A 23,563-nucleotide genomic window follows, 5' to 3' on the forward strand; every position below is an offset into this window, starting at 1 on the left:
ACCTCTCTTCAGGTCGTTGAAACTCTCTGCTGTGCGCTATTAAGTGAGTGCAAATTGTTACTGCTACTGGAATAACGAACGCTGATGTGCACGTGGTCTATGACAAGCTGCTGAACTAACTGGGCCACAGTTTCCCCATCTTCCTGCCCTAGAAGACCCATGAGACTTAGACAGAGTTTATAGCATGAGAAGCCCCCATTTAAAACATTATGAGATTTAGTAAAGATCTAATTTTGTTTTTCGGCACTTAGTCTGTAGAAATCACATTTTCAAGCTTTCCTTGTTCACTGCCAAAGCTGGAAATGTGTATTAAAGAAAGGGAAGAAAGGAAGACAGAGATTCTGGTAAAATACTGTAGCGCTAGGAACAGAGGCTTTAACAGATATGCCAAATGCTGGGAGTCTTGTGATAAAGTGATGGATATTGGCAGCGTTGGTTGGGCACTCAGCAAGTGCAGTGAAGCTCTAGGCTGGATTTGCTTCCTTTTTTCACCAGCTCATCCCAGTGAAAGCTTTCGTGGCGTCATGGCAGGCTTATGCTGGCAGGGTGACTGGTAGCATGGGCCTCCTTTTCGAGTGCGTTGGAAATTCAGCCAAACCCACACTGGAAGGCGCTGATTTCTGGAGCACTTTTGCTTCACCTCTGCTTCACTTCATGCCTGCCTTCTCCAGCCTTTTCCTCCTGCCCTTTCCATCCTCCAGCCCCCCTTCCCCCCCCTTCCCATTTAGTGTATTGTTTCTCAAGCTAATTATTCCGCTCTCATCTCTCCCTCCCAAAAACACACAGTGGAGCTCGTGTATTTGCTGCAAGTACATCTTCCTCTGACAGCATCCCATCTTTGGCATGTGCTGGCAGCTGTAGCCTCAGGGCTTTGCCTGCATGAGGAAGGAATCAGCGTCTTTCTGGAGAGTCAATGAATTTCAGTGTGACTCTTCTGTTCTGAACGCACCTTCAATCCAGACTGAGGACTTAGCTTCTAGGATAAAATGCCTGTGTGAGGGAGTTGTACCGGAATAGGCATTCTTTCCCACAAAAAGGTCTCAAAGACAAGAGGATGGGTTTTTCTAAGCCCTGCATCTCACGCAGGTGTTTATCTGACGGCAGGTCTCTTCATCCGCACACCAGTGACCACACTGGGAAGTTTAGAACTCGGCACAAAAGTTTCTGCAGCTTCAGTGAAGAAGGCTGTGTCTTTAGCTGACATCAGCAGCATGGAAAAGCTCCTGTAGTCAGCTGAGCGTGTTCCCATGGGAGTGTGCAGCTGAGGAAGATGGGGAGGAAGCAGGAGTGTGTGATGAAGCATGCTCTTCTATCCATCCATCCTGTATGCCAGCTGGCCTGGCCATCCTCAAGCCCCACGGACTTGAGGTCACACAGGCCTACGTTTTCAGTCTTTTCACTGAAAACATCCCAGTTTTAGGATAAACATCGATATAGCACTATATAAGAACAGCCTTCTTGGTTACAGTCCGTTCCTCAAGAGAATATAAAATCAGGGCAGGCAGGACTCAGTGTTTCCCAGACCATGATTTTTCCTTGCTTTGCAATTTGAAGAATCCCATTGCTCTGGGGTTCTAGTGCAAGAAAAAACAGGACGAAGATATCAAACTAAATAGTCTGTCTCCTGTTAGCAGAGATGGGCCCAGACCAGCTGTCTCTGTTGGGAGGGGAGATGTGGGGGATCTCTAGGTTAGGTTCAAGCCTAGGTTCCAAGATCTCCACTGACTGATCTCTTTACCTGTGCACGTGCGACACGTGCTGAAATCGAGATTCTCCCATTGACTATACAGGGTGGATCTGAGAAACCCTTGAAGAAGGCAGAGAGCGAGGGTAAGGGAGCACAGAGTCCCTTTGGGGAAATAGCAAGGGGAAAGCTCAGGTTTCTTGAAATCAGCCAGAGCTTAAGTCCTTCTCTATCATCTTACCATAAACTGATTTGGGGGCTTCTGTTGATATTCTGCGCTCCAGATGTTGGCTGCAGCTGGGGTAGAGATCATATAGTGGGACGCTCCCAGCCAGAAGCTGGGATGTGGGGGAAGGGATACTGGGCTTGTGTGGATGGGTGGAGAAGGAAAGAGGGATATGAACGTGTGGTTGTAAATCCACCCCTACACACCCTCCTTTCTTTTCCCTTACAACTGCTCTTCTCAGCAGAGGAAAAGTTAGCCTTCCAGTACTCTCTGATTTCTTTTGCAGAGTCGGAAGGACAAAGAAAGACCTAAACAGAAGCACAAAAAACGACCGGAGTCTCCCACCAGCCTTACCCCATCCTCGGTGCCCGTCGCTGCAGAGAAGGTACCAAAGCCCCAGGATGCGAGCGTGTGAATGCAGGGTGGGAGGGAGGGCAACGGGAAACCATCGACACTGGCTTTCCTAGGAACTGGGGAGGATGGGGCAGAAGAGCAGAGAAAGGGCTTTTGTCCATTTATTTTGATTCTTGATTCATCACATTCTCGCTCTCTCTGCCTGACTCCCCACCTCGACACCCACCTTGGGAATTTAACACAGCAGCTGTCTTGATTTCTGTCAGCACTGATGACACAATCATGGAGCTAAACTCCCAAGAGATTGAGCTGTAAGTGCCAGCCTGTTTTGCAGCAGATGTTCAGATTTGAAGCTCTCGCGGAATAGATAAATATCCATGCTTTGGCCTTTTCTGCTGCCACATTGTAAACAGCTCAGGCAGGTGGATAAGCAAGGCAAGGCTTGTGGGAGGAGGTGTTATCCTTTATTAGACAAACTGATGTAGCTGAGGGGAAGACAAACCCAGACAATCTTAGAAGCACATAAGATCTTCCAGGTGCATAATGGAGGTAGCTTTTCTGTGTGAGACAATGGGAGGTTGGTTTCTATTTAGTTCCTAATATTCAGGAAAATTCAGGCAGAGGAGCACAGTGTGGTGGCCTGTTTTGCTCCTGAGGCGTAGAGGCAGTCCAGTTCCCTGCTGGGAAGGTGGCGTTTGTGTGCGTTTGTCTTCTCAGTGCCCAGGCCTTGTGGGGCACAGTTGGGATGTCAGTGTATTTCTGCTGTTCACTGCTGAAATCGTGCTGCTGACAGGGACTCTTGCACCTGGCTGAAAATCAGGATAGCCCTGAGCTTTCTGTAATTCGTGCCAGCCCCAAACTCCTGTAGTGCAGAATAGCCACAGTGGAACTTGCCTCGAGCTTGCATGCAATAAGGTGAAGGCCAAGTTTGCAGTTGTTCGGGGTCAGGAAACAAGTGAGGTTACTCCAGCGCCTGGACCTCTGGAGTTGTACTCTCCTCTCTGTAGTGGGAATGTAAATTAATGCAAGTCCTTAGCAGGGCTGTTCTGGTGTAAGTGAGAGTAGGACTAGGGCCAAGCTCCTGCTAGAACAAATAAACAACATGTCCCAGGAATGTCCTTTTGTGCACAGAAATGCTACTTGGAAAGGCTTCGGTGTCCTTTACATGGCAGGACTGCCTTGTGAAAATGAAAATTCACAGGCTAGCAGTGTCTGCATATGTGACAAGCACTGCAGGGGCAGTCTGGAAGAGCGAAAGCTCCTGCCAGTCAGCACAGGGTTGCTTTGGGTGAGGACTGAAGAGGATTTTCTATGTTCTGTGTGAGGCCAAGCCTGGAAGCAGGGAGCGGATGTAGGTCAGAGCTGAAACAGCAAGGCTGGTCTCATGGTTCTCAGGCTGGGAGAAGCAGAAAGTTACAGCGGGACAGAGTGGAAGAACAGCCTCTGAGCTGCAATCACTCTTGATTTAGCTGTGCTCATGTTAGAGCGGCTCAGCTCTGGCTTTTGGGAACAGCAGATTCACCCAGTTAATGGAGCTGTCGGGAACTGATGGCCTAAGATTATTTTCAAGCTGAACTGAAATCCAAAACCTGACTCTTGGCCAGCTAGAGCGGTTGTTAGACAATTACCCAGTGTCTCCTCCAAAGCCCTGCCAGACCTTATAAATAAGGAGGGAAGGGTGCAATTCAGTTTTATAGGCAGCTTTCAACTCTTTGTAAGCTAAAATTCAGGAGATCCTAATTACTGTAGCTGTACTTGAGTGACAGGGTTTTAGTGTTTCCCTAAGGAGTTGTTATTAATCCTCATAACAGAGAGTGTATTTCCCTTGCTTTTTTGTGCATAGATCCCAAAGTATTGTTCAAACTCTGTTACCAAAGGTACTCACTCCAAATCAAATGTAAGCTGCTCAGCAGCCTGCTGCAGCCCTGCACAAACCCCTCGGGGTGGTTGTATGAGGCTTTCTGGATAGTTGCACCAGCGTAACATTGCACAGGCTAGACTGATGTAAAACCTTGAGACACATTAATGTAGCATGTCCAAGCAGGTTTCCTCTTGGAAGCCAAAACCATCTTTGTCCTTTCTGGGTCTTAGATTAGTACAGCTCATCCCAGTAGAGTGGGGAGTGGGTAGGGTAGATGCAGCAAACCAAAAGGTGATGTTCACGGTGTGACTATGCAGAAGAGCATTGCTAGTCCCTGCTGTGCCATGGTTAGAGTCTGAAGAGAGCTGAGGTCTCCTCCTCTCCTCACCACTTGCATGATCTTGGGCAAATAATTTATCGCCTCCACGGTCTTCTCTAAGTTACCCAATGAACCAGAGCATAAACTCCCCAGGGATAATCCCTGCCGGTGACACAGCCCCCAGTCTTTCGTGGGGAGCAGCTGGGTGAGAGCAGATCTCAATGACCTGCAGCAGTGAGGGCAGATGGTCGTGTCCAGGCTCCTGGGAGAAGGACATGGGCCCGGAGGAGCCATGCGGAGCCGTGGGAGACTGGTGCAGCCCTTGATGTTTGCACCAGACCCATGCTGCCAGCTCACCGTGCAGCTCGCGCCGTAGCCAAAGTGGCACCACGTACAGTCCCAGGCTCCCATCCCAGTGCACAGGCTGTGCTGGAGCAAGGGTTGGACTGGAGGCACTGAGCATCACCAGTGTTTTGGAGCCAGCAATGAGGAGCAGGAGCATCAGTCTGATGAACCGGCAGAAGGGCCTTGGCACCACTTGCTCCTCGGGCACTGGGACGGCGGGCAGACTGTAGCATGGCACCAGCCACCAGGCCATGGAGAGGTGTTACTGGTACCTGAAGCCATGCTCCAGTCTGCTCCCAGTTTGCTCAGCCCAAAAGGAGCCTGGGGCAACAGACATCTGAGCCCCAGCATCTGATGTTGCTACCAAAGTCCTTTGAAACTTTCTGCAACCCTTTAATAATGGATTTTCAGAGCTGTATAGAAAATCGGTAGGCCTTTTCAGGCTACTTCAGGTTAGGCTGACAGCAGTGGAACTATGTTTCCTTGCTTTGGAGGAGCAGTGGTGTATCCCACTTCCTTGTTCCCTCAGGCAGCCTGGCCTCTTGGTCCTTCAATTTTGCAATCCAGATTTATTTTTCCATTCCAATTTTCACCTAATACGTCGTCCACCCTGTGCTCCCCTCTTGAACCATTTAGTTATGAAGAAGATCCTTTGATGTGGTTTCAGTCTTCCTCTTGAAATCAGTTGTGCCAGACCTCTGACTTCTGCCAGATTTTTGAACATCTCACTGAGTGCTTCCCTGTGTCTTCTAGGAATCTAAACACCGTTAATATCTGACACTTGGCCTCTACCAGGCCTCCGTGTCCTGTCTGTGCAGTGACAAGCTCTCACTGCCTCTCTCCGGTTTGGGGGATAAACATACCGAAAACACAGCGGTGGCCTCAGCTCTCATCTACACCGGAAAGTGAAACTAGGGTGTGAATTCACAGCATGCAAATGACTCTTCATAACACCTCTTCCGAGCTCTCCTCCTGCCTCTGAAAAGTGTCTTTGGGCCATTTTCATTGCTCTCAAAGAGGGGCAGGAGACCTTGCTCCTGGGGCACAGGAATGTCCCTTCCAGAGAGCACGCAGAGCAGCTGACCTGCCGAAAATCCCCCGTGGTGCTCTAGGGCTAGGGCTTTTGGGTGGATTGGGATTGTAGAGAGTGCGTTTGTGCTGGATATAGGCTCTCGTTCATTATCATGCTGGCTACTCGGAGCTCCTACAGACTTTCTGGGGAGTGGGAAGGAGGCAGAAAACATCCCCTCTGTGTAATAGTTTCTGGCTATAATAGTTTCTGGCTGTTTCATGTGGTCTATCCAAAAATGCCAAAATGCTGCCAACGAGTAACGCTTTTGAATGGCCTGTAGGAAAGATGGCGTTCACGGAGCAGGCCTTGGGCAGAGGAGGGTTTCTCGCCAGGGGAGGAGCAATGAGCCTCACCAGTAAGTCTTGGCAGGCAGGGCTGCTCCGTCTCTGTAGCCGCACACCACCAGACAAATTCAGGAGGCAGTTTCTGTGCTCAGGATCTCTCCATGTAGCTGGTGCCTGGTTCTGGCGATGGGGTTAGCGAGCAGCCAAACAGCAAGCAGCATGCCGCTCCCCTCCCCCTGCAAATGTCCCTGGGGAGCCGTCCTGCTGCTCTCTGTTGCACTTGCAGTAAATCTGCAGGATTGCAAGCCACCCCAGCTGCCTTCTTCTGCCAGCTGCAGACATCATGATCACTTGTTGACACACACTCACACATGCTACGTGTTTTGGGCTGCAACATCTGGCTTGCTCTGGGTTTTGTAATCCAAGCCGTGGATGCCAAGGCTTCCCCGCACCCACCCTCTCCTGGTCAGGTGCTGGAGAGAGAGCGATCACAGATGCCACCGGAGGCAGGGAGACTTTCCAGGTTTCCCACTGTTATTTGAGCTCTCGGCATCTACCCAGGAGCTGCCTGGAGCTGACAGATCCTGGGAACTTCTGCACTGTGCCTGGCTCGGGCAAATTCACAGTCGCTGTGATGGGGTAGGGGCTTGATTACCCCTGCTAATCAAAGCATGTCTCAGCATGGATATTTGTGGTAAGAATCCCTGAGCCTTTTAGCATCCCTTATCCTGACATGAGTGGGAATTTGCTAGTGACAGCAGGGACTTAAAAATACGGTCTTCAGCCCATCTGTTTCTCCTATCCCTACCTACAAAGAACAGCAGCACGGTGCTGCCTGATCTCGAGGTTGAGGGGAAGGACGTGGTGAAGGTTGCGAGTGGCTCGGAGACAGAGGTGCCGTCGCTTGTGTGAGCGCTTTGGCCCAGAGCTCCTGACGGAACTCATCTGACCTCTAACCACTGATCCAGCGTGGAAAGGCAGCTGATGCTCACAGCCTGCCTGGGTGGCTGCTTCAGCACATCGCCCTGTGGCGCGTGGGCTGGAGGAGCTCCTGTTCTCGTCACGTTGTTCCTCATTCGTGTCCTCCCTCTTTCCCCTCACCAGTAGTTTAATCCAGGGCAAAGCCGCTCTGTGTTTCCGACGCGGCGCCAGCCTCCCCCACCCCTTCTGTATTTCGTCAGTGGTTCCCTCTAGGAGCTCATCCTGCCAATCAGGAGGCAAAGAGGTGCTCTTCTGATTTCCCGTAAATAAATTAATGAATGAAGAGCTTGGGTGCTGCACAGTGTCACAGAGAGGCCAGGAAACAGGTACAGCCCCTCGGGCGACAGCGAGTGCCGGGGGGGAGGAGGTGCGGGCATGCCTGTGCTTGGGTGCCCTTGCGACTTCGCCTCACTTCTCCTGGCTCCCGGGTTGAGGCAGGAGTTTCCCCATCAGACTGTCACCTCCAGCTGGGGCAGCAGGTTTATTCTGGTGACATCTTTCACTTGGTTGCTTTAAATAAACCTTCAAAATGTAGCTGCTGTCTCATTTTGAAAGACAGCTCTCACCTCCTCAGTGCTTCCCTATTTTTTTTTTTCCTCTGCAGCATGCCTTCCCCCACACACCTGTTCGCAACACACGAAACATTGGTGTTTCTGCACACACACACACACATTTCCATGCTGGAGAAAAGCCGATGATCCAGAGATTGAGACCCCTGTTTATGCACAAAGCAAGCAGCAGGCATGCAGGTTTCTCCAGTCCTGCTCCCTCTAGGCAGCAGCCCTGAGCCGGAGAATCTCCTTCGTTAGGGAGGCGATGGGACTGCAGCCCTCGTTACTGTTATTAACATTGGCATTATGGTAGCAGACCCCTCCCCTTCAGATGAAGGCCGTGTTGTGCTTGGCAGTCCACGTGTGTCTCCTGGAAGGCTCCACTGCCACACAGAGCTTGCAGGCTCCACAGAGCAAAGTGGGAAAGAAATAGAGGCACAGAGAGGGGAAGTGATTTAGTGTGGTTTCAGTTTCCCTCTCTTTGCTCCTCAGCTGCAATGCTTGGGCCCTTGCCCCAAATTCAGGCTCTCTGGAATGGCTGCTAGAGAAGGGCCCTCTGTGGTGAGGAGGGCTTGTGGCGGTACCATACAGATCTGTCTGCCGTGACCTGTTTGGCAAACGATATCTAGGATAACGTTTGGCAGGAGGTGGGAAAATCCTGCCCCCGAAATCTCTGGGAGTCTCTCAGGGAGGTCTGGGAGGTCAGCCCAGCCCTACAGGTGAGTGTCTGTCCATTCGCTGCCTTCGGCTGAGCCAGCTCAGCCTCTCATACCTTCTTTTTTTTTCTTTTCTTTAATTTTGCAATTAAGATTTATTTCCCAGCTCAGATTTCCCTCTCCCACCCTGCACTAATTCATTACTTGCCCTGCACTCCCTTCCTGACACTCTGGATTTAGAACATATCTTCTCACGTGGTTTCCCCCTGCCCTTCTGTGGCCTCGTGCACCTTGTGCAGAGCTCCAAAGAGGTGAATTTATGGGGGGAAAATTTGGGGCTTTTGCATTTCTGCTGAGACATGAGCCATCTTGTTCCTGCGCCTTCGTGAGCAGTCTCAGGACTTCCCATAGCCCCCAGACACTGCTCTCCTTTCCCTCCCCAGGCAGATGTGGAAAGTCGGAAAGATTTTCATGCTCCCTCTGAGCTCGTAAATCAAGAAGGCTTAATCTCCTACATCCAGGAGTCTGTGATGAGAAAATACAGATTCCCCCTCCTCTCCCCCCTAATTTCCACCACTCCCTTCCTCCTGTCTTTCATATTCCCGGCACATCTGGTGTGTGTTAGGCTGCCAGCTGTTGCATTGTGCAGAGTGATTAAACCATGTGGGAGGAATGGGGAAAGATTTTTATCTGGGCATTCATGAGTCTGCATTACAAGCCCTTTTTTCTTTAGCTCTCCCCAAGAAGAGGTCATCTGGAGTCAGGGATAGTGGAATGTAAGAAAGGTATTGTGCTTCTCTGTGTCTTCCTTCTATCTGCTCAGTAAGAAATAAAAGGTGTTTGCACTAACGTACAGGTGTTATATTTTGGGCTATAGCCATCACATTAGAACTATATCTATAATATTGATTGGTTGCAGTAATATCTTGCAAGAAGTGATCTTTGAACACTGCTGGTTTGGCTTTGAAGTGACTTGAAGGTGAAGGTTTCATATCCTAGCGTGGGTGCCCCGGGGGAATCTGGTTTTCGGTTCATTCCACTCTCCCCCTGCTAAACTCCCACACTTCTCTCTCTCATCCCAAGCTCCTGGATTTCCTAGCATCTGGCCAGCCTCTTCATCCCCCTTGCTTCCATGTCTCCTGCAGGCTTAGATGGGGTTTGGATAGCATCTGTTGCTGCATGCTCTGATGCTGCTCTAACAATGTCACTGTGAAATATTTACTGCAGTAGATTTGGAAAGCCCTGGGGCTGGCAGTGGAGGTGCTTTAGGGAACCCAGGGAAACTCCCATCACAGCACAAGGGTGAGCAGGTTCCCCCAGGTGGAATGACCTTGCTGAGGATAGCACACGTGAGAGATGCAGCTGAAATACATGCTTGAATCGCAGCCAAATTCACGTTTTATTTGGGCTGAATAACCCTCCGAGGTACTCCCCTCTGCTGACGATGTGGGGAATCTCTGATGTCTGTGCCCTGTTTAATTTCCTGCAGTTAGACGGGATGAGCGTAATCCCCAGAAGTATAAAGCCTGGTGCCACCAAGCAGCAGGAGAGGGGAATGTTGCTTTTCGCTCCTCAGTAACATGACCTGACCATCACTTTGTGAGCAGAGGGGCAATTACTTCTCTTAAGGGGAAATTGGTAAAAAGAGCCCCTGCTGTGGCCACATCTGGCCTGAGCGAATCACCTCTGTGTTTGCTGCTGCCAGGGCTCCACCAGCCACCATGAGGGGAGCAAAGAGACCTCGGAGGTCGCCAGGTCGGAGGTGAAAGGCAAGAAGTCCTCAAGCCATGGCAGCAGCCACAAGGGGAAAAAGACGGGAAGCGGGAAAAGCTCCGTTGGCTTCAGCTCGGCTTCATCCAGCGGGACCTTCCAGCCTGCAGGTAAGGGGTGAAGGAGAAGCAAGAGAGGAGGGGAAGAACGGGGGTGATGTTTTGCTCTGCTCCACTTTGATATCTCTGTATCTGTAAAGATATCCGTTCACCAGCTAGCGCCGTGAAACTTTGCTGATGGCTATTTCTTTAACCCCTTGAAGAGAAAGGGAAAAAGTCTTATTGCCACTAACTCCATGCGCAGAGGAAAGAACGGAGTCAGATGAGTGTTACAGCTCCCCTCCTGTGCAGGCCTGCTGCACTGCAAGGAAAAACAGATCCAGATGTCTGAGTGGAGGGAGGAGGGAAGGGATACTGTGCACAGGCAATATGGGCAGCACCTGCCCTCTCCTCTGTAGGTGGGACTGTCTGCAGCAGTGTTTTAAGGAGTACTAGTGGAGAGACCTGGGCCAAAACCTGATATCCACGCTCCCCTGAGCTTTGAGTCAAAGCCTTGCAGGTCTCCCATCTGTTCTGACCTTGCTCAGTGCTTTTTTGAGCTGTTGTCGTAACAGCTAGCGTGTTTCATCTCCTGGGACCCTAATGGGGGCTGGAGGGACAGCGGTGATGCGGGGTCTGGGGGAGCAGACACGCGCACGTTTGGATGGGGCGAAGCTGCTGGTGTGCACCTCTCGTGCTTGCTAGAGAGCATCAAAGCAACGGGGGCGGGGGGAGCGGGGCTGGAAGGTGACAAAGATGTCCTTCAGCTCTGTAACGAGCCTGTGCCGGAGGACCTGCGCTGTGACCGTGCTTCTGTTGCCTTTTGGGCTGAGTTACTGCCACCACGAGCCTTTCTACATCTCCTTCCCCCAGGTACCTCCTGCAGCAACTTGCAGTGCTCCCAGGACTTTGTGACGTTCCCCAAGCTTGAGCAGGACGACGAGAAGTACCGGAAGCCCGTCTCTTCCTCCTCTTCTTCCCACTGCTCCCCTCTGTATGAAGGCCAGAAGGGGGACGTCTTCGAGCAGAAGGTGATCTTCTCAGGCTTTGGGTCCATCATGCGCTTCTCCACCTCCGCGGTGAGCCAGCAGCGAGGCCGTGATGCTTCCCCTGTGGACTACAAAGCCTCGAACCCTGTCAGCGGCCCTTCGGTGGGGAGCAGCGGGGCCAGCGGTAGCAGCAGCAGCCACAAGCGCATGCCATCCCTCAGTATGGAGGAGGGAGAGGTGCTGAAGGAAAAGAAGCACAAGGGGAGCAAGAAGAACAAACACGGGCCTGGCAGGCCGAAAGGGGGCAAAAGCAAAGAGATTTTGGGTGCCCAGCTGGCTGGGTCCACGTCTACTTCCTCGTCGCCCTTCTCCGGGGGCTCTCTTGTTAGCTCCAGCATTGGCAACTCTTCACGGTCCTTCAGCCACACGGGGAATCTGCCCAGCCTCAGCATGGAGTCCCCGCTGCTGGGTTCAGGTATGTTCCCCTTAGGGCTCCAGGTGTGCATGGTTCCTCCCAGCCCTGCTGTCTTTTTCATCACATTTGGCTGGTGTCTGGACCTGTCTGCACAGAGTCCAGTCCCTTTAATTCAGTCCCAGGAGCTGTAAAAATCCACATCTGGGTCTCTCTTTTCCATCTTGGCCTACATCCTAGAACCTCCTCCGGGTCAGCTTATCTATCGCTGGAGCTGGGCTGCAGATCGGAGCTGGGGGGCATTTCAAACCCTTTTTGCTCAAGTGCTGGAAAACCTCAGCTAGCCAGAGCTTAATTTCCAAAGCGATAGAGAGAGAGATTTACGGGCCAAACCGGAACAACCACAGTCTGACCCCAAATGAGGGTATCTCGTTAAGTGGTTCAAGTTTAACCCCTCTTCAACCACATCCACGTAGGGTTGGGAGACTGGCACACCATTAACTGTGCTGAGAGGCTTATAGCTGTTCCCAGGCTGAGTCCCCTTCCCTGGCCTGGCAGGAGGAGGGCAGCCAGGATGCGTGGCAGGAAGGGGTTAAGGCAGCAGGCAGAGGAGGGGCCTGCTGCTCAGGGCTGAGGTTTGACACTGTTCTGGCAGCAGAACTTGTCATCGGCCTATTGTGGGTTGTTTGCAGATGCTCCAATTTAGGTCAGATTGCAGAGGGGGGGCGAGGTATAATTTTGTTGTGTGTGCGCCTGGGAGCCCTGGCCCATTTGTCTGCACTGCCTGAGAGAGGAGAGGAGCTGCAAGAATGGATGCAACTTCCATAATCATAACCTTAGGCCGATTTTTTTTTGCCTCCCCCTCTGGAACAACAAAGGGATGTTTCAAAGAGGAGGTGGCTGCCAGGCCATGCTCTCCTGCCTGCTTGTTCTCCCATTCTTCTCTTGCGGAGAGATGTTGGCAGGGCTCTGGAGGACCTGGCTTTGGGCACTGCCTCTGCCGCATGCCTGAGCCAAGGGGAAGTCAGACGGGTCCCCTCCCTCAGCAGCAGCTCTCTCCTCACCCTTTCTTCCTCATTTGTCTGTCCGTACCCCACCGTGGTCCCTGGGCAGCACGGAAGGGTATGGGTTCGCTTAGCAGAGCGTGGTCTCTTGACTAGCACGGGCAGCAGAGAGCAGGACTCTCCGAGTCCACTGCCCCCTTCTGCCACTGACTTGCACCTTCGGTGAGTCACTTTATGTGATTTCTTTGTTGGATTGTATCGGGGTGCGAGGAACAGACAAGAGGGGGGCAGGGGCAAGGCTGGAAAAGTTTGTGATACCTTCTGAGAGAAGGATTGTGGGCTTTGACCACCCTCGCTGCACATCAGGCCATGAGATGCTGAAGTGCATGTTCCGCTTGGTGTTGTGCATTGGTGCCACCCTCCCTCTCTGAGATCAAGCCCTGCAGAAAACCAGCTGCTTCCAGGCCATCGGAGGGGAGCGTGGCTCTCTAACCCGTCTCCTCCCCTTGCAGGGATCTACACCAGTAACAAGGACCCTATTTCCCACGGGGGCGGAGTGCTCCGCGCTGTGTGCAGTACACCCCTCTCTTCCAGCCTGCTGGCACACCAGGGTACGTCGTCTCTCCCACAGCTCAACCGGTCTCCCTTTGCTAGCACCATCCCAGCTTCCTCCTCCTCGGTCTCCACCACGCAGGTAAGAGCATCAGGACCAGGAGAGGGACTGTAGTTCAGGAGAGCGTTGGGCGGAGCAGTCACTGGCAGAAGCAGGGCCAGTTTGTGGGCACAGAGGAGTCGCTTTTTCCACTTGGGAACAGCTCCTCTTCCTTCAGTTTGGAGGGGAGCTGCCAACTGCAGCTTCCCTTAGAGTCGGGGGAAAGTTGTAGGCAGTTTTGCACCACAGCCCACGCAGCCTGTTTCGGGGCGGGAGGAATTGCACCCTAAAAGGACGCGTTGCTTTCCATTGCCTGTAAGGGGAGCACAGACAACGCTCAGGTAGCAGAGGCCTGGCTGTCGGCGTGGGCTGTGTCCCATGCCGCTCGTCCGGGTCCTGCCCCCAGTGCCCACCAGTGCCAGCTCTACCTTCGCTCTACAGCACAGATAACTCGGTGGGAGGGCTCGCGCGTCCCAGCTGGGTGGGCTGTGCATGTGCCAGGAGACAGAGCCTTGTCCTTTGTCGGGAGCTCGCTGTGAGGGGTGTTTTACAGGGAGGAGAGAGTTAGTTTTACAGCCTCAGCGTTAACATGGCTCATTCAGACCTCTTGGCTCTGAGATGGGGCTGGGAAGATTTCAGCTGTCTAGTGAGACTTCCAAAGAGATATTTTTAACACTCTCTCAGGAGCAAGCTGGGTTCAAGAATCAGGAGAAGATGGAATAATGAAGTTATTTTCCTCTTGCGTTTTTGAGAAGTCGTTTCTCTCACTCTCTCTCTTTCTCCTTGTTTTGCCATGTAGGTGTTCTCACTGGCAGGTTCAACGTTTAGTCTCCCTTCCTCACATATTTTTGGAAGCCCCCTCGCATCTGGGCTATCAATCAACCCACTCTTAAATCAGTCGGAAAGCAGCCGGGCAGGTACGTGAATCAGAAGGTATGTGAGTTTGGACTTCCAAAGGGGTGTCCCTGGAAGAGTCGAGACAACTGCATCCATAGTTCTCCAGCTGCACTCCCTGCTTGCTCCCATCCCATGCGTGTGAGAGCCCAGGGCTAGGAGAGAGGGACAGTGGCTTTTTCCCCAGGGCAGGGGGTGCTTGTGTTTGCCTTAATGAAGTGCTGGCCTGCAGTCCTGTAAAAGCATACCTGCTGGTGTGTCCACTGGATAATGTGTGGACATACGCTAGAAAAGTGCAAGAATGTAAGTCCTTCCCTACAGAAATTTGTTGTCTTTTTATGCCCTAAAGCTGTGCAAACCTAGTGAAAACTACTGTCAGCTTTTGCTTGCTCAAAACAAGTCAGAAGGTTTTGCTGGGGTTCTGTTTTCTGGTTTGTTTTTTGGTTTGTTTTTTTTTTTAATGAGAGATATCTCATGCTTAATTTTCATCTTCCATTTCTGTTTTGAGTTACTTTCTGCCCTTCCCCTTTGGCTTTGTCATGAATGCAACAAAATCCACTGTTTTCAACTTCCAAACACAAATGTGCCAACACCGAATTACTTACAACTGCTCATTTTTTCCCACCAAGGCAAATTCATTTTTCTTGGAAAATTGCCTGGTTAATAAGCAGGAAACTTGAAGCATCGTAAGATTGCTTTTTTCCCAAAACAGAGTGGGCCTGATTTTTGCTTTGCACCAGTCGTTAAACAAAAGCACCCTCCTGATTTTCAGATGTTGCAGCTAGTGGTGCAACTGTCTCGTGCTCCCCTAGCCCAGAAATGTTGGCAGCTCAGCATGCTGGATGCTGAACTGCTGGGAGGTAAAACTCTGCCCAGTGTCACACTGAGTGGCAAGCACTTTAAAGCGCACAGTCCTCGTTAGAGGTGGCTCCGAGTTCTCCGGATAATCTGACACCAGTGTGCCCTTTATTTGCCTTAACAAGTGTGCATGCCTGCATGTAAAGCATGAATGAACACGTATGCTTACTTATGACCTTTGCAAGCCCGTGGAAGGTGCCTGCCTGTCTCTCCGTGTGTCACTGGCAGCATTTTGTCTGTATGCCGCCGCCGGCAGCTTGCATCTGCTTTGAGTGCAACGGGAAAGTACCTGCACAGCTGACCCCAGTGGGAGTCAGGGCCGCTGCACGGGAGCTGTGAGTCAGGAGTGATTCAGTCACCTGGAATTAAGGAAAGAATGGGATGATTCACAAAGAGTTATTCTTCCCTCATGGCGATCGACGAGAGAGAGATGACCCACTGCCACTTCCCCTTTGCTGTTATTTTGGCAAGGTGCTGACAGGAGAAGGAAGAGAGTCAACTGTCAGGAATAGCCCTGTGGTTCAGGCACAACACGGAGGCTCGGCAGCCTGGGTTCTGTTCCAGCCCTGCGGCTACTAATGAATGAATCATGTAGGCAAAATCCAACATACAAAGTGCTCAAAAAAACCTGATCCTTAGTTTCCATTTCTAAGATTGCTCTTTTTGTTTGACTGGGATCTTACAAGCTTCAGGACATGCTTCTTCCAGTTCCAGGCAGCCTTCAGAACAAGCTCCTGGTTTTTGTCACGTGTAAGGTTTGTCCATCATTGTCGTCTCCTGCTGGAGCTGGTGACCCAGAGGCTGTTAAGCCAAATTCACTTTTTTTTTCCAGGGGGATTAATTAACATGCATTAAGCCTCCTGTGTGGGGCCATTTTCACTTAAAAGTGTGGTGACTGCTTTAATCCCAAATCGTTAACAGGGTGGCTGGGAAGTTTTAAGTAATCCTGCCTTGTCCTTAATTCAGATTACCTTTCCTGAGAGCGTCTGTGTAGACAGATCCCATGGAGATGTAGTTTTCATTGCAGTAATGTTTGAGTTCTTCACAATTTTAATGTGACGTAGGGAAATGGTGTTACCCTGTCTTACAGATGGGGGAACTGAGAAACTTGTCACTGATGCAGGTTGATACCAGGGTGCCTTTGGCAGTACAAAAAGTCTGATTCTTATCTTCCCACTCCCTTAGCTACTGTCTAGTTCGTCCTCCCACGGCTTGTCCCGGATCCTGCCTCATTATGCTGACAGGCCAAATGTATTTATCTTCTCTAGTTGTCTTCAAGCCTCTTTCATACTTGCTGCCTTGGGAAGCACTGTCTCTGTGTGATAACTCAGTCATCTCCCCGTTCTGTAGACAGCAGGGTGGTGTGGGCCAGGAGATAATTTAATATGGAGCCTGGTACTGTTTCAGAAAACCAGAATCGTGTATATGTGTGTGAGTATGTGTGTGTGTGTATATATATATATATATATATATATGCACACAACCTCCCTGGGCTGCAAGCAAACAGCGTGATGGTAACAAGCAGGCAGTCAGAGCTTAGCTGAATGTTTATTTGGTTGCAAGTTAAAATGGTTGCGGCAAAGCTGCACACGGTGGGCCGTGGATGTTTTTCAAAGGGTTTAGGTGGTCCTTGGATGGAAACAATACCGAGAAGTGCTGCTGTAGTCTTGACTGTTCCCAGCCTTCTGGGAGCTGATCCTGGGTTGGAGAACTTGGGAAGATTTCATACCTTGCGGTGTCCCCAAAATCAAGAGTTGTCTCCATGTGATGTCTTATGCTGGGTGGCTACTGTTGACTGGCAACTGCTGGTCACCTCCAGAAAGCAGTGGCTTCTCCCCAGAAGGGTGGACCAGTTATAATGATAGCCAGGAAGACATTCCCACAGGGATGAAGGAGTGAGGATCCCACTCGTACCTGTCTGTAAGAGCTGCTGAACAACAGCTGCGTTTGCTTGTTCTCAGCAGTAGAAAATACTGCCAATAACTAATGCCCTGCTCAGGGCATTACACTGTAAATCACAGTGTTCCCTGCAGGAGACTTCCTGGATTCTTGCACATAAGAAATGTCTCTTATTGTGTGAAGAAGAGGAGGGGCAAGTCAGCCAGCTGGTGCAGGCTGTACTCACAACATCTGACACGTCCCAGAGCGAGGGGAACGTGTGTTTACGGGCTGGCAGGCTCTGGGGATGGAAAGCAAATGGCAGATAAATATACTGCACTTCTTGATTACTCTTTGGATGGGAGAACCCTGCACGTGTGCACATGCACAGCGGCTCCGTCCCCGGCACTGCGGTGTCCCAGCTCCCTGGGACAGAGGGATGGTGCGGGGGTAGCTTCTGATCACCGAAACACTTATTTAAGCTCTTTAGAAAGGAGCTGAGCAGCTGGAAACTTTGGCGGACCCCAGCTGGGTTTCGGGAAACGATGCTGGAGGCAGAGGGCTGCGGCAGCACTCGGGAGAGCCGAGTGGGGCTTTGCGCAGGATTGATTCATCCTTGCAGGCTCAGCAAAGCAAGTGTTTTTTCCCTCCCCCCGCCGCCGCAGGTTTGCAGCTGAAGGCAAAGCTGCTTTCTGCCCGTCCCTCCGCTTTGCGGGGCTGGGGCAGGGGCCGGGGCCGGGGCCGGGGCCGGCTCCCCCCAGGCTCCCGGCGGCTTCGGGCTTGCGGCCGCTGCCCTTGGGAAGGGGGTCGCGTCGGTGACCTTCCCCGGGTGACACCGCACCCCCCCCCCCCCGGCGTGACACAGGGTGACACGCAATGACACGCAGCCCCTCCCACGGCGGGCGGGGCCCTTATGCAATGAGGGTCCCCTGCGCTGCTCGGTGCTCCCATCTAGCGGGGACCGGGCTCGCCGCCCTCGGGTGACAAACCCGGGCACCGGCCAGGGCTGGGCGCCTATGAACACTCTGCCTCTCTGTCCCTCTCCCCACCCAGAGCCTGACCTGGAAGACTGCAGTTTTGGCTGCCGAGGGACGTCGCCCCAGGAGAGTCTCTCTTCCATGTGAGTGTCCTTCAGGAGTCCTCCCCTGCCGCCCGGCACGGGGCTGCCTCCGCAGCCGCCGGGGCACGGCGGTACCCGGGAAGCCGTGGGATGACACAGCAAGGAAAGGGAGAGACTGAGAGAAGTAGAGGCAGCTCCTTCCCTCCTCCTTGGGGCTGGGAGTGCGATGGGCTGGGAGTGCGATGGGCTGGGAGTGCGATGGGCTGGGAGTGCGATGGGCTGGGATGCGATGGGCTGGGATGCGATGGGATGGGATGCGAGGAGGCAGGTTTGCTTTTCCAATAGGAGCCAGGGCTAACGAGAACGGAGGCATCTCCTGAAGTGGAGCAGAGGAGGCTGAGGCTGGGAGGGATGCAGCCACTCCCAGCGTGAGGCAAAGGAGATGTGGGGAAAAGGGAGCAGAGGAGCGCAGGTGCAGACCAGGGAGGCATCTCTGACATCTCCTCAACCCTTCCCCAGGTCCCCCATCAGCAGCCTGCCGACCCTCTTCGACCAAACAGTGTCCTGTAGCAGCAGCGGGCAGCTGGAGAATGTTCCCCAGGCTACCCCAAACATCGAGCAGCTCCTGGAGAAGCAGGGCAACGGGGAAGCTGGCGTAAACAGTGAGTCACTCAGGCCATGGGCTGTGGGAGGAGAGGTCCTTGTGCATGTTTGTGTGGGAGCCAGCTGGGATTTTGCCCACCGGCAAAGGAACCGGGTGGGGGACAAAGCACTAGTCTGTGCCGTGGGGGAAGAGCTGGCAGTGGGACTGTGATCTGGGGCCAGTCTCCTCCCCCAGTGTGGTCTAATTGTGGTGCCTTCTGTGGATCCCCTTCTCCTCTTTCCTCTGTCCCCCATTCTCTCCCCTGACCCTGTCCCCCTTCCCCGCTTCCATTCCCTGCAGTTGTAGAAATGCTCAAAGCCCTGCACTCGCTGCAGAAGGAGAACCAGCGGCTCCAGGAGCAGATCATGACACTGACGGCCAAGAAGGAGCGTTTGCAGCTCCTCAACGTCCAGCTCTCCGTCCCTTTCCCCGTGGTGACCAGCAGCAACGGCCCAGGCAGCCAGGCCCAGTACATCCTGCCTCCTAATGGTGAGGGGACCTGTGGGGTGCATCGCCCTGTGCCCTTCCATAGCGGTGCCCTGGGGTGGGCAGGAGGGGGTCACAGTGGGGAGGATCTGACCCATTTATCTCTCTGTAGCCACTGGCAGTATGCACTGTCCCTTGCTATTGCTGTGGCAACGTCAGGCTCCACCCCTGACTCTGCATCCTCACTTCTTTCCTCCGTGCAGTCTGCAACAACGATTCCTTGAGCATCAGCAAGAGCCCCCCATGCAAGAACAGCTTTGGGATCGAGAACTCGCTCTCCACTTCCTCTGAGGTACACTGGCCACCGCATCTGCCAGCCGGCTGGGGAAGGGACTCAGGGGAGGGAGCAGAGCAGTGCAGTCCCAGTACTCTGACTTGATGTCCAGCTCATAAAGCCGTCTAGTTCAGGCCCAGAAATCAGGTTTCTTTCTCTGGAGTGCCCGTTCTTCAGTTCATCTCGGTGCTGAGGGTCTGACTAGAGTAGCTGAGGCTGGGAGCGTGAGGTGAGAGTGCTTCTAGGTTATTCTGGCCGCACTTCTAGAGATCCAGCAAAGCATGTCTGAGTTCTGGGACCCCTCTGAGCATACACCTGCACTCACAGCCCTCCTTCCCACCTCCAGCTCCCGTCCAAAGCACCCTTGGAGCTGCGCTGACCTTTCACAAGCTGCCCCAGTCCGATGCTCTTATGTCCGTTTCTCCCCCAGGACCCTCATTCAGGTTGCCCCAGCAGGAGCAGCTCTTCCCTGTCCTTCCACAGCACTCCTCCGCCCCTGCCCATGCTGCAGCAGAGTCCTGCCTCGCTACCCCTGCCCGGGGTGCAGCAGGTGAATGGCCTGGCCAGGGTGGCAGGCAGCGGGCTGGGGGGAGGCACCACTGCCAGCCACAGCCTCTCCACGGTGCCCATGGTGGACGGCCTGATGGGGACCCTGGCAGGAGGCCAGCAGATGCCCATCAACGGGATCCTGGGGAATCTGAACGGAGCTCAGGCCGCCCAGCCTCCGAGCGCGCTGACGCAGGCGAGCGGGCCTCCGACCTTGCAGCTCTCCACCAGCCTGAGCAGGTGAGGATGGGGAGCTCGCGGGGACAGCCCTGCCCTCTCCAGCAGAAGCTTAGCACCGGGAGGGAGGGAGGCCCTACATATGCAGGACCAAGATGGGCTGCGCTGACATTCCCTGCCCTGCTCCCTTTGCAGCATGCCCAGCCTGAGTCCCCTGACAGAGCAGCAGCGGCACGTCTTGCACCAACACGAACAACAGCTCCAGCAGCTTCAGCAGCTCCTGACTTCCCAGCCGCTTAATCCGGTAGGTGTGCCTGCTGGCACCTTTTATCTGATGAGCTGTTTAATGGGAAAGCCTCGGAGCAAAGAGAAAAATTTAGGGCTCCCTCCTTCACATGGATCCCCTGCCCACAGGGCTGCAAGGCTTGTGTGCCTTTTCCTTGGCTCCAGGCTGCTGTGGGTGGAGTAAGGAGAAAAGCTTTAGGCAGGAAGGTGCGGCACCTCCTGGAGGGAAGGAGATGGGGATTTGAACTTTTTCGTACAAAGGAAAAAAATTTAATCTGCGTTTCCCACATCCTGAAGGTGTGAGAACATGGTAACGATAAGCCACTGTAAAATTAGGAGTGCTGTTACCTCCTCCAGCCATCCCTGAATGCAAATCATGTCTGCTCCTGCTGCCGCGAGGACACTAGTCTCTGGGCTTGCAGATGTGCCGAGGCCCACAGGAGAAGAGGAACTCGCTTGAGGACACTACTTGAGTTTAGAAATAGATAAGCACCAAATTGTTTAGTGCTGAGGCAGGTGAGCCGTGTCTGGGCACATTGACATGGAGAACTGGATGGAGATGCCGGGGGGAGACTGTGTAGGTGGCTGAGGACTTCGGGGTCAGAAAAAGGATCAGGCAGCTGTTCGGAGGCTCTTGGCGCTCTGCCTGCATCCTCTTGGGTAGAACAGCAGCCCGGTCCCAGGCTGTTGTGGGAATGGCTGCACAGATAGATGGTAGGCAAGCCTCTGAGTGTGTAAGAACCGCGTTCACTTGCCCTGCAGAAATCTCTCTGGTGTCCCTCCCCTGCGGTGGAGTTGCACGGGAGTGCTAACAGTTCCTGTCAATGAAGCTGCGCTCATTTATATCTCCCATGAACTTAGCCTGTTGCTTTGGATAGATTTCTGGGTCAGGCTATTTATAAGCTGGGAAAAGCAAATTTCAAAGGGCTTCTCTTTGCAGCAGCTGATGTCACCGTGTCATCAGCTGCATCCCTGTGGGTACGGGAACAATGTCAGCTCTCAGCCTGCCGCATTAGTCGATGGTTGCTATAGTGATTTCCGCAGTTTGGTTGGATTCAAGGATGTCCCTCCGGGGCAGGTGAGCCATGGCCATCATCCTGCCCCAGGTCCGGCTCACCTACACCGACCCTGTGGGTCAGGGCTGAGCTGTGAAGCGGGATGGGCTGGGGAAGGAAATTAGCAGCCAATCTAGAAATTCAGGATAGTGAATGCCACAGACTTAAAAGCCATGGGCCGATGGATTGGAAAGAGCTGCGTAGATTTGCGTGCCTGCAGGTGTCTTAGGGAGGGTTAGCTAATCCTACGCTTCAGGAAACAACGGGGTTGGAAAGGTCATAAGCACAGGCTGTTAATGAACACAAGACAGCCTGTTCCCCTCTCTACCTGTAGAGATCTGATCAAGGGGACCTTCTCCTGTCCCCAGTAGTGTTGCCTGGGATGGAGCGCGCCGACGTGGCTCCTGGCTCCTTTGTGTTAGGTGTCACCTCTTCCTGAGCCCTTTGTCCCTCCTTTGACGTCTCTTCCTCACCCTTCCCTGCAGGAGCAGCAGGCCCTGGTGTTCCAGATGATGCAGCAAATCCAGCAGAAGAGGGAGCTGCAGCGGCTGCAGATGACAAGCTCGTCCCAGCTGTCCATGACCAGCCTCCTGGCAGCCACCTCCGCCCCCCTGCACTCCAGCACCAGCGCCCTGATGACCTCGGCCCCTCAGCCGCCCCCCAGCAGCAGCTCCCTCCTGGCCTCCCTCTCCCCCCAGCAGCTCAACCCTAGCAATGCCCTCATGGCCCCCCAGGCCACCCCACCGCTCAGCACTCCTGGGAACAGCCTCCTGGCTTCGGGGACAGGCATCCCACCCGTCCTTACAGCACAGACTAACCCGTTTCTCAACCTGCAGCCCGACGGCAACACCCCGAAAGGAACGGTGCGTATGCTGCTAGCACTACCCTAACCCCACCGAGCTCGTGGTGCTAGGCGCTGTACAGACCCGGGGAGAGACAGTCTGCGCTACAGTTAACTTGGGGGAGCACGGGCACTGCTTAGGCGGCAGAGCCAGAACGCTCCACTGGCGTTGCTGCATCCCTGACTAGCCAGTGTCACGTCCTGATCCTACCTCCAAGGACTTCTGTAGGGCCCAGACAGGGTCGTGGGTAGGCACAGAGGCTCCCGAGGTGCCCTTGTGTGCCCTGCCGTGTGTGTGTGCGTGCAGCCACACACCAGACCTGCTGCAGAAGCGAGGCAGAGACAGGCTGTAGATTTGTCTCTGTTAACCCTAAGACTTGGATGGGACAATGTGCCCCTGGCAGTGCTGGCCCTATCGGAGCCTCGCGATGAAATACGAAGGTGACTGCATGTTGAAACCCAGGGTTTAGAAGGAATCTTGCACCCAAGAGGAGAGGTTGTGGAGAGGTTTACAGCCTCTCTGTAAAGCAGCCTTGTACTGGAACACCCGTGTCTAGGGACCGATGGTGTGATACTTTCATCTCTCCTCCATCCCTCCCCTGGCCTATTCCTGTACCCAGAAGGTCCAGTCCTGGTTGGAGACATTTAGGAGCCAAAGGCCAGGGTCGAGGGGCCAGTTTGGCCTGAACTGGGCAGAGGGGAGACCTGGGGCTCCCGTGTCTCCGTTGATCTCGGAGGAGCCCGAGAGGTCGCGGTGAGCAGGGCCAGGTCCGCAGCACAGCAGGGCTCTCTGCTTCTGCCCCCTCGTGTTGCTGCCCGCCCAGTACTGATACCTGTCTCCTCTGCGTCTCTTTTTCTCTTTGTTTTTAAAGAGCATGAATGAAAAGGGAGCTCCTCTTACCCAGGACAAGGGCTAAGCTCCCCCCTCACCCCGAACAAACCAGCAGCCAACTCCTCTCAGCCAGGGGAATGTGGCTTTCCACAGTCAACTTTGATACTGTTAGAGCAATGAGCACAAGGCTTCCAAGAAGCATTTCCTGCCGCGGGGCAATGCCAAGAGGTGCTTTGGAAGACAGTACGTCTCTGACCAAGCCCTGGTATCGGGAGGAGCGAAGGTGGGGGGCTGCCTGCCGCCCTGCTCCATGCCACACATGCTCAAAGTGAAGCTGTGTTTCCACGCAGAGTGGAGGAGAGAGTTAACACCAGATGCCCGCCAGTCTCCTCCCTGCCGTGAGTGCAAGCGTGTGTTCACGTGTGCGTAGCCCCCAGGCCAAGGCACTAGAAAGCATCGAGCGTCCTTGGCCAAGACCTTGGTGGAGGGAGGCCCCTCTGCTGCGCGCTCCTTTCCACACAGTGCAGAGGAATCTG

At 53.4% G+C, this 23,563-nt stretch overlaps 1 protein-coding gene across 1 annotated transcript in view; it reads left to right on the top strand.

Annotated features, from left to right (window-relative positions):
- MLLT6 (MLLT6, PHD finger containing) overlaps positions 1-23,113 on the top strand; it is a 43,436-nt gene extending 20,323 nt beyond the window's left edge. The window contains exons 8-20 of the mRNA XM_075722773.1: positions 2,197-2,295; positions 10,039-10,213; positions 11,015-11,605; positions 13,059-13,240; positions 13,998-14,115; positions 17,882-17,948; positions 18,408-18,550; positions 18,832-19,020; positions 19,221-19,309; positions 19,722-20,077; positions 20,210-20,318; positions 21,840-22,217; positions 23,068-23,113. Of these exons, the coding sequence (XP_075578888.1) occupies positions 2,197-2,295; positions 10,039-10,213; positions 11,015-11,605; positions 13,059-13,240; positions 13,998-14,115; positions 17,882-17,948; positions 18,408-18,550; positions 18,832-19,020; positions 19,221-19,309; positions 19,722-20,077; positions 20,210-20,318; positions 21,840-22,217; positions 23,068-23,112 (2,541 nt within the window). The 3' untranslated portion in view covers position 23,113. The remainder of the gene's footprint in view (positions 1-2,196; positions 2,296-10,038; positions 10,214-11,014; positions 11,606-13,058; positions 13,241-13,997; positions 14,116-17,881; positions 17,949-18,407; positions 18,551-18,831; positions 19,021-19,220; positions 19,310-19,721; positions 20,078-20,209; positions 20,319-21,839; positions 22,218-23,067) is intronic.
- The last annotated feature ends 450 nt before the right edge of the window (positions 23,114-23,563 follow it).

Source organism: Pelecanus crispus, chromosome 18 (genome assembly GCF_030463565.1).
Source record: "Pelecanus crispus isolate bPelCri1 chromosome 18, bPelCri1.pri, whole genome shotgun sequence".
NCBI classification, from domain to species: Eukaryota; Metazoa; Chordata; class Aves; order Pelecaniformes; family Pelecanidae; genus Pelecanus; species Pelecanus crispus.